The 9727-nt window shown below is 39.1% G+C and overlaps 1 protein-coding gene across 1 annotated transcript; it reads left to right on the top strand.

Annotated features, from left to right (window-relative positions):
* Positions 1 to 1325: 1325 nt before the first annotated feature.
* LOC103142195 (potassium voltage-gated channel subfamily H member 4-like) lies at positions 1326 to 9727 on the top strand. Its single transcript, XM_007558116.2, has 15 exons — positions 1326 to 1553; positions 1672 to 1803; positions 1959 to 2074; positions 2295 to 2547; positions 2983 to 3140; positions 3642 to 3849; positions 4124 to 4318; positions 4400 to 4599; positions 5568 to 5817; positions 5918 to 6132; positions 6832 to 6870; positions 7366 to 7718; positions 7801 to 7880; positions 8142 to 8218; positions 8802 to 9727. Exons 1-15 carry the CDS (start codon positions 1424 to 1426, stop codon positions 9624 to 9626), a joined length of 3231 nt encoding a protein of 1076 aa, XP_007558178.1. The 5' UTR covers positions 1326 to 1423; the 3' UTR covers positions 9627 to 9727.

Below are 9727 nucleotides of genomic sequence, written 5' to 3'. Positions count from 1 at the left end.
TGACTGTAGGCAAAGGAGTAATTTGAAGATAATTACAAATTAACAGTTTTTGAAGTTACTTTTCCACAGTAAAATAATGCAAAGGATGCATGCTGCTAGATGTGTAGATGTTTTCTCTAAAGTATGTGGAGATGAAGTCATAAACCTAATTAAAGACCTTTCTGGTTTTGTGTTGCTATGGGGATTTCTGAGCAAGAAGAGAAGGAAAACATATGACAATTGTGCAATTTTACAAGAATTTAGTTCTGGGACGCAAATTGAATCAGGCAAGCGCGCTGAACGGAACAGCCAATTAGAAATATGTGAAAGATTTTTACCTTCCTTAATGTATTATTTCTTAGATAAACATATACAATTATGCCACTGAATGATGAATGAACTGTTTGCTTTGTTTTCAGCAGGAGAATACAAATCTCCTCTCTGACATTCAAGCCAGCAGGTGTTCCATGCTGTCCTTGGAGCTACGTTACTGTTTAAAAGTTTTCTTCAGCAAACAAAGAACGTTTTAAAAGGCTGTTTGCTTATATTCAAAGCCTCACCTGAAAACGGACGTCTTACTCATTATTTGTACAGAAATAGAAAGGAGACATGTACCTATTAATGTGCTTTATTGAATTAAGAACAGATTACCAATAATAATTTCTTCCACAATGCTTTTCAAATATTACTCACCAGCTTGTGTATTAAATCAGTACAAAATTGCTCTTGCAAACATTTCAGTACAAGCTTATCTAGCGCATTGTTAGGCTGTAGAGAAAAGCAATCTTTGGCATAACAATTAAAAATTAGTGAAAATTAATACTGATACTATTATTATTCTGATATTATTTTTTGAATAATATATTTAATTAAATAGGAAAATGTAATCTTCTTGAGTTCAGACTTTGCATTAGTGGCTTCTAGAGCAGTAATTTACAGAACCTTATTGTACAAAGGTATCAGTCAGGAGAAGTACAATAAATTCCTACATCATTCTACATTTGCCATCGCACAATAAAGACAGTTATATATGAATGGAGAAAAAAAATTCAAAGACTTACAAGAATCCATCCTTTGTGTTTTCTGCATGAGATCTTTAAATAACTACTTTTCTGTCTGCCTGTGATGGCAAGCTGTTCAGTTGCTTGCCCTAACATAAAGCTAGGAGCAGCTTGCAGATATCTAGTCTTAGCAGTGATATTTTTCCAAACAAAATTGTCTGGCAGTATTTGTGCTGCTGCTTTAAAAGAGGGAATTGGTGAAATTCCTCTTTCTGTTGAGCTCTAATGTTGTTTTTCAACCTCTAATCTCTGCTATTTGTCTTTTTGACTTTTTCACAGACAGCAACTTTCTTCTGGGAAATGCCAGGGGTCGATACGATTACCGGATCGTCTATTGTTCAGATGGTTTTTGTGAGCTGACTGGTTTTGTTCGGACGGAGGTCATGCAAAAAACCTGCACCTGCACATTCCTTCATGGGGCAGAGACCAGTGACGGTGTAATGGAGCAGGTGCACAAAGCTCTGGAGAGTCAGCAGGAATATCAGGGAGAGATCTGCTTTTACAGGAAAAATGGTAAGAAAAAAATACTGTTTCTTCTGCTAAAGTCATTGTTCATCTATTTATATTTAGCCATCAAGTGAACACTTTAGTCTTTGTCTAATATCTCTCTGTGACTCTTTGGTACTCAAAGGAAATCAGTTCTGGTGTCTCCTGGATATTGTTCCAATTAAAAACGAGAAGGGCGAGGTGGTTCTGTTTCTGCTGTCCTTTAAGGATGTCAGCGAATCTTACGGGAAAAGCCATCACTACATTCATGAAGACGGTGAGTCCTTACTGCATGCTTCTAAAAGCTCTTTTCTGAGTGATTCTAAATGATCTCTAAAATTGTTAACATGGTTTTTCATTGGCTTGATTTTACCTAAAACTGTATTGAAATGACTAATACAGCTAATTTTGTAGTTGCCTTTGATTTTGCAGAGGACCCTCGAGAAAACCGAAAAAGCAGTTTTATTCGGGCTCAAGACAGGTGGAGAAGTGTTCTGCACCACCTGAGTAGCCTGTTCACAAAGAAAGGCAAGAGGAAACTGACCGATGTGAGTTCAAAACTCTGTCTCAACTCCCACATGATGGAAAACAACCAGAGACCAAGAAAATAAATGCACATTTTAATGTTGCTCTGAATACTTTCTTCATTGTTCCTCAAGAGCCCAGTACAGATTAAACCTCTTTATAGAATGACTTTTATTTACCTGAGTGTAATTGAGGGCATTAGAGATGTGGAGTTCAAGATTTCGTGTCATGTGGCATTTTCAGAGCATGTTCCAGAAACCCTCCGTACCTGAGTACAAGGTGGCCTCTGTGAAGAAGTCCCGTTTCATTCTGCTGCATTACAGCATTTTCAAGGCCATGTGGGACTGGCTGATTCTGCTGGCGACTTTCTACGTCGCTGTCACTGTACCTTTCAACGTCTGCTTTGTCAGTCACAGCGAAGGCGGCGATCGTCTCTCACTTGTCACTCGTAGCACCACATGGAGTGACATAGCGGTGGAGATGCTCTTCATAGCTGGTACGATTTCTGTGCATTGACTTCAAATGTTGGATTTAGTGGAGAAAATGTTTAAGCGTTTCAAACCTGTTGACCGTCATATTGAAACCCAAGTAACATTATGAAAAGACAAGAGCAGTAAGTTTAAACCACAGCTGTTACCTTGGTGATGGCTGGCACGTGACTACCTCCCTCCATTTCTCACCCACTCAGTGTCAATGTTGCCCTAGGTTATGAACATAATTAGATTTCTCTCACTTCGTCCCAGTTCTTCTCCAATGGAAGTGCCATAACACGTCTGTCACACAACCTCTCGACAAGTTTGTCTTTAAAGAGACAGTCGTAGAAAATTAGCTCACCCGCTACCTCGTGCATTTCCCTGAAAGTCTCTGGAGCAAGTCTTCAATCATTGTGCATTTTCTCTCTGTTTCATGTTATGTTTCTGAACCTTTGCAGATATTATTCTGAATTTTCGCACCACATACGTCAGCCAGTCGGGTCAGGTTGTGTATGACACCCGATCCATCTGCCTACATTACTTCACCACCTGGTTCTTTGTGGATTTGATTGCGGCTCTGCCATTTGACCTTCTCTATGCTTTCAACATCTCAGTGGTAAGACGGTCATGATAATGCAAAAAATGTCATGTTTCTTTGTTTAATATTTTTTGACTAGTTTCTTTTTTTGGTATATCTGGTAAAGTTTTAAAATATAGCAATATTTTATGTCTGCATCATAATCTCACACTGAAAATGTTTGAAAAGTGAGATGGGTCATTCACTCTCCTTTGCACAAAAACACAATCTAAAATTCATGTCACCAAGTTAAAGTCACAGCACAGATAAGCAAATTTTGGGTGTTTGTGTCAGTAATAGTCAGACATGAAATGAATTTTTCTGGCATTGTTAAGCCAGAAAAGACAAGTGCCAACAAGTTTGTCCACTTCCATACCTCAAATTTTGCCCATTTTTCTTGGTACTCTTCTTTTTCCCACTGTTTTAAGTTCTCGTTAACTTTCCAGTTTCTAACAAACAAAATCATCTGTTTAGCTTAAAACATAGAAAAGCAGAAAAATGTAGAACCTTTTAATGCGTGTTTTGTTTTCCCACATCCAGACCTCACTGGTGCACCTTCTAAAGACGGTTCGTCTGCTGCGCTTGCTTCGGCTCTTGCAAAAACTGGATCGCTACTCCCAGTACAGCGCAGTGGTCCTTACACTGCTCATGTCTGTGTTTGCCCTGCTGGCTCACTGGATGGCCTGCATCTGGTACATCATTGGACGCAAGGAGATTGAAAGTAGTGATCCTGTTACCTGGGATATAGGTGAGTTCAGCTACTCACGACAGTCTCCTTTAGTCAGAAGATACTTCTTGTTTTTGTTTGAACATCTTGAGTCGTGACTTAATGCTTTAAAGCCTCTGACTTTCCTCCTTAGCCAAGAGGAAGTCTAGGTCACAGAATGTCCAATTTGACCAATTCGCAAAGCAGAAATATCTGTCCGCTAAAGCACAATAAATCAATAGAACATGAACAATGTTTGTGTTACACTTTATTTTCTTCCTCCTGAGTGAATAACAATATGTACCCATACCATCAGGGTGGCTTCAGGATTTGGGTAAGCGTCTGGAGACACCATACATCAACAGAACCATAGGTGGACCCTCCATCCCCAGCGCCTACATTGCCTCCCTCTACTTTACTCTCAGTAGCCTCACCAGCGTTGGTTTTGGCAATGTGTGTGCCAACACGGATGCAGAGAAAATCTTCTCCATTTGTATTATGCTGATTGGTGGTGAGTTTAAAACCATGAACAGAAATTTTCCATATGGGTTAAATTTTCTAAGCGCACCTTTACTGTTTCATCCATCGTCAGCTCTGATGCACGCAGTGGTCTTTGGTAACGTAACAGCCATTATCCAGCGCATGTACTCACGGCGCTCACTCTACCACACCCGCATGAAGGACCTCAAAGACTTCATCCGTGTGCATCGACTCCCTCAGCAGCTGAAGCAGAGAATGCTGGAGTATTTTCAAGCCACATGGTCAGTCAACAATGGCATAAACACAAATGAGGTAAGCGAGGAACAAAGGGGAAAAAAATCTATCTTTTTATTAATTCTTCTAGGGTACAAGACTTATTAGTAAAATTAACATTGTGCTCGTAATTAGATCTTGTATGTATTTTTTATGAAAGAACTTGTTCATTTTTGTTCAGTAATTGAAACACAAATTAAGGCATATCAAGGCATTTGAGGCATATCAATCAGAACAATACATTCTCTGTGGGTGTTTCTCCTTTCAGACATACAATCCTTTTAAATGTGGGACATTTTATTTTATATTCTCTGAAGTCTTATTCCATTCCCTTGAGTAGATGTCAGAATTTCAATGACAATGTTGGAATCCATTTTGAAGAAGTTGCCCGAGCTGAAATGGGGAGAATACTCATTAACACACCCACCATCACCTCTCTTAATAATTAATTCAGAGTTGAAAGCAATAGATGCAGCCACTGGTTTTAACAGGATGTATTTTCGTATCAGTTTGATACATCATGAAAGTGCAGCAACCTCTAAAACCTGGTTTGCTGCATTTAAAAATCAAAAGACATACATTTTTCAAAGTTGATTGAGTAGAGGTTGGCTGTTGTCTAAAATATTTAATAATACAGAGTTCTTTTTTGAAATCTTCAAAAAAGAACCTTTTAGTAAAATATTATTTTATTAGTAGCTCATAAAATTACATGAGCTACTTTTTATATAATATTCTAAAAGCAACCAAAACACGCTATAGAGTTTTAAAATTCATTTGTAAATGCTTTGATATTGGGAAGCCATTACAAATTTGCACATTTTTTAAGGTTATCTTTGTTTACTTCCTTCTTGTTTGCCCATGTTGGTCCTTGGCTAAAATCGTGTATATCAAAACAATATGCTTACAGTAAAACTTAAAGTCAGTAACTTAATTTCTGAGGTTGAACTGCAGAATGCTGATTTACTTATAACAAAAGTCTCTTTTTTCTTTCTCTCATTCGCTCTCAGCTGCTTCATGACTTCCCAGATGAACTGCGAGCAGATATCGCCATGCATCTGAACAAAGACATCCTGCAGCTGCCTGTGTTTGAGAGAGCCAGCAGAGGGTGTCTGCGCTCTCTCTCCCTGCACATCAAGACTTCCTTCTGTGCACCAGGGGAGTACCTCATCCGCCATGGAGATGCCCTGCATGCCGATTATTTTGTCTGTTCCGGTTCCCTTGAAGTCTTGAAAGATGGTATGGTCCAAGCTATTCTGGGTGAGTGTGCACAAAGTGTGAAACACTTCCAGCTGTTGACTCACATCTTCATCTAGTAGTAGCATCTTTTGGCAACTCCTCTCTCTGACTATCGCTACAGGCAAAGGTGACCTGATAGGGGCTGACCTGCCAGAGCATGATCAGGTGATCAAGACAAATGCAGACGTGAAGGCGCTCACCTACTGTGACTTGCAGTACATCAGTGTCAAGGCTTTAAGAGAGGTCCTCAGGCTGTATCCGGAGTACGGCAGTCGCTTCAGCTCTGACATCCACCACAACCTTACCTACAACCTCAGAGAGGGCAGTGAGCCTCATGTAAGACTTATAATTTTATGGTACCACAGAATTAATCTGAACAATTTTACTGACCTTATAAAAGAAATTAGCTGGCTACTTCACTAGATACAGCTTGTTGAACATATGCTTAAAAAAAGGCAGATCTGAAGACAAATGGGGGGGCCCAACCGAGCACTAGGAAGGTGTCTGTGATGTGAATCTGTTGTTCCACCACCTCTCAAAGGTGCTCTGATGGATTAAGATGTGGCAGCAGTAGAGATCATCATGGTACAGTAACCAAGAAACCATGAGGGGATGAGTTGAGTTTGGTGACATGGAGGCTACTTTTTCTGCAAGAAGTAGCCACCAAAAGATGGATTCAATATTGTCATGTGGGATGAAGAATGCATCGCAACAATATTTGGGAGGGCTCTGGTATTTAAACAATTTTCTACTATGAGGTCCAAATGGGTCCAAATTACTTCCACTGAAGCTCAGTAAGTCTTTTCTACAACTTCTAAAAGCCTAATTGGAATGATTGGCTTGTTTATGATTGGCTGATTCACTGTTTATATTAACAACCAACTGAAAAGCTGTGCCTAACAATGTGATTGGTGAGTGTACATATTCACTGTGCATAATCAGACTTTAAAAATTATGGGAACATGTTTGTTTGTTTGTTTGTTTGTTTGTTTGTTTGTTTGTTTGTTTGTTTGTTTGTTGTTTGTCTGTCTGCAGGCAGTAAAGAGATTTACATGGACTCCCAGGCAGTCTTTGGTACGTGTTCAGCTATTATGTCTCCTCTTTACTTAGACAGAGCTGAGTCAGGTGTTTCTTTTATTAAACTAAAAAAACACAAGGCACATTAATACAGTGTATGACTACCACTGTCGGTAGGCAAATAAAAATACACATTTGCTTTGTTATGTATGCAACCTTTCAGAGGCCAGAGAGAGAGAGAGAAAAATAAAGTAACATTTTATCACAATGAAGCTACCAGATATAATCATTTTATGTGGGTGTTTTAAATATTTTAGACTCATGCTTTAGTTTATGTTTGCCAAATGGACACACACAGTAAGTTCAACAGCAAAATGTAATGTGTTCTTTATCTCATAGCACATTAATAAAATGTGCAATTCTATTACATTACCACATGTAATGTTGATAACATAACATGTTAACATGTTGATAACGTAATAACATAAAGAACATGTCATGTTCTCAAACAACTTTGGAATTAACTTCATTGACTTTCAATCTCTCTTCCAGCATCACGTCTCTTTGGATCACAAACTACCCAACTTCACTGAAGCAAATGAGGAACTTCCAGATGACACGAACCATTTGTGGCAGAGCAGAGTACAGGGTTCTGGAGGTACTCTTCAGTTTTCCCGTCTCAGCACTTTAGGACAGGAGCTCCAACACATCCAAACGCTCCACCCATGTCGGTCACCTGTTTCTCAACGCCAAGGCTATTGCATCTCTCCTCAGTCCTTTGCCAATGAGGATCTCACTCTGTCACCTTCTGTCAGTCTGAAAAATGAATCCGATTTAAGTCATCAGTCATCCAAGCTACTGCTTCCATCCTTCCCTTGTGTTAGTCCTCTTAACCTGAGCCCCAGGTGACTTTTTCCACGTTGTTTTTCTCTTGCTTGCACTTTGCTCTTTTTACATTGATGTGATATTCATTTGTTTCATTGTCAGGGTCGTGGATGGGATTGAGGACAACAGTCACACATTTCAGTTCAACATAGAGCAGGATAAGACAAGGATTAGTATGTCAGGTAATGTTTTTTTTTTTTAAAGAAATTGACCATTTTTTTTAAGTTAATGAAAAAAATGCTTGAAATTCTTCATCAACTGAATTTACATAAGATGTAAGACAATTTACATATTTCATTTCTTGTTTTGATTTTTTTTTCTCTAATGCATAAACTGCTTAGTTCATGTTAGGTAATTAATTAACATGTTTAGCTTATGTTACCTAGTAAGCATCATAGACAATGTTATCACATTAACTCTGTTTTCTTTTTAATGTGTTTTAGATGAGTTACAGATGAATGCTAACCTTCTAATTGAGACAGAAGAAGTGAAACAGAACATGACCAAATTAAATAAAGAGGTGAGATTCAAACATAAATCTTGTTTCCCCCTATAAATGCAATACTTTACCCTGATCAAAAGTTATATGGGATATTTATACATATAAATAATCCAAAAGAAAAAAAAATAAATTACATGAATGTATTAATAAAACTATCTTTGGCCTTCATGGGTGAGTTTCAATGAACAATATTGTTTTCAGGAAAACAATACTGCCAACATTTCGTACATTTTAGGGTTTTGAGTATGCTGCAGCGGCCTTATTGATTTTTTAAAGAGACTTGTATAAATACCGTTACAATAATCACATTTTCTGAAAATAAAATTGTGCAACATATATCCTGCAATTTGTTTTGATCTGAGACCTGTGTGGTGGACAATGAATATCACACATCACTTGAAACACGCTATTAATGCAAGGAAACATGATGGTGACAGCATCATGCTGGCGTTTCAGTCCTACACCTACTGGATGATTGGTGGAGCTTTATAAAGGGAACTCATGGGGGAAAAAAAGCTTTAAATTAGTTTTCAGTTAGCATGATAGTTTTATGGGGCTTTAATCAACATCTGAGACTTTAACTTTTATTTTCTTCTCGCAGGTGAACAACTTAAATGAAGAAGTCTCCAACCTGACTAAGGAGCTCCATGACATGATGCATTTTCTGCAGTCAAATATGCCTATGCTTCATCATGTCTCTCCTCCTGGTGTAACAAGTTGTAAAGACTGGCAGCCTCGTATCCCTTTAGATTCATCTGGAAATGCACAGGACTGCAGTGGGTTACGGCCCCACAACAGGACTCCCACTTTGCTGCATTCATCAAGCTCTGTGTCTGCCTCTTTGCACCTATGCTGCTCTGATAGAGATGGAAAAACAGCTGATGGGCTGCAGGGTCAGTACAGTCCATTTCAAACACCCAGAGCCACCCCAAGCTCCCTTTACAATCACAGAATTGTATCCCTCCTCGGCATTGATTCAGACCCCAGCACCTTTCCAGTGATTTGTCAAAGCCAGCGAGGAGTCTACAATACATCTAGTCCTATTAAAAATAACACTAATCCAGTAAATTATGGACACTCTCATCCTACATTGAATTTTTTAACCAACTCACAAAGCCTCACCAATCCCCAGACGCCAGTTCATTCTCCGAGCAATCCCACTGGACAGGCACGGTATCGCACAACCTTCAGCTCTCTGACACCCTCAGGACCTCGCACTTCACTGTCCACAGATCACAACAAGAGCCAGCAGAGCTCCACGAGACAAAACGACCCAGCGGGATCCGGCCTTGTCCTTCACTCGCAGGACCATGTGTGTTCTTTGCTGGGGCAGATTTCAAACAGAGAGTGTGGAGGATCACTCTACCACGACAGGACAGATAATTATGGAGCGAGTCAAAATGTATCAGAAGACTCACAACGATAATGACTTCTGTTTGTGTTACTTTGTCAAAATGACAAGTTTGTTTGAATGGTAAAGGATTGTTCTTTCCGAAATAATAAATTGCTATTTACCAACTGCTGCAG

The sequence above is a fragment of the Poecilia formosa genome, unplaced genomic scaffold, assembly GCF_000485575.1.
Source record: "Poecilia formosa unplaced genomic scaffold, Poecilia_formosa-5.1.2 Scaffold94, whole genome shotgun sequence".
Classification (NCBI taxonomy): Eukaryota; Metazoa; Chordata; class Actinopteri; order Cyprinodontiformes; family Poeciliidae; genus Poecilia; species Poecilia formosa.
The sequence above is the reverse complement of the archived record's forward strand: the minus strand, read 5'-3'. Positions and strand labels throughout refer to the sequence as shown.

What these genes read in the sequence shown, in the direction of transcription:
- LOC103142195 (XM_007558116.2), top strand. Translation starts at nt 1,424, where the DNA reads ATGCAAAAAACCTGCACCTGCACATTCCTTCATGGGGCAGAGACCAGT. An exon ending in GCAAGAGGAAACTGACCGAT is followed by an intron (nt 2,075 to 2,294) that starts GTGAGTTCAAAA and finishes TGGCATTTTCAG; the next exon opens with AGCATGTTCCAGAAACCCTC. An exon ending in TATGGTCCAAGCTATTCTGG is followed by an intron (nt 5,818 to 5,917) that starts GTGAGTGTGCAC and finishes CTATCGCTACAG; the next exon opens with GCAAAGGTGACCTGATAGGG.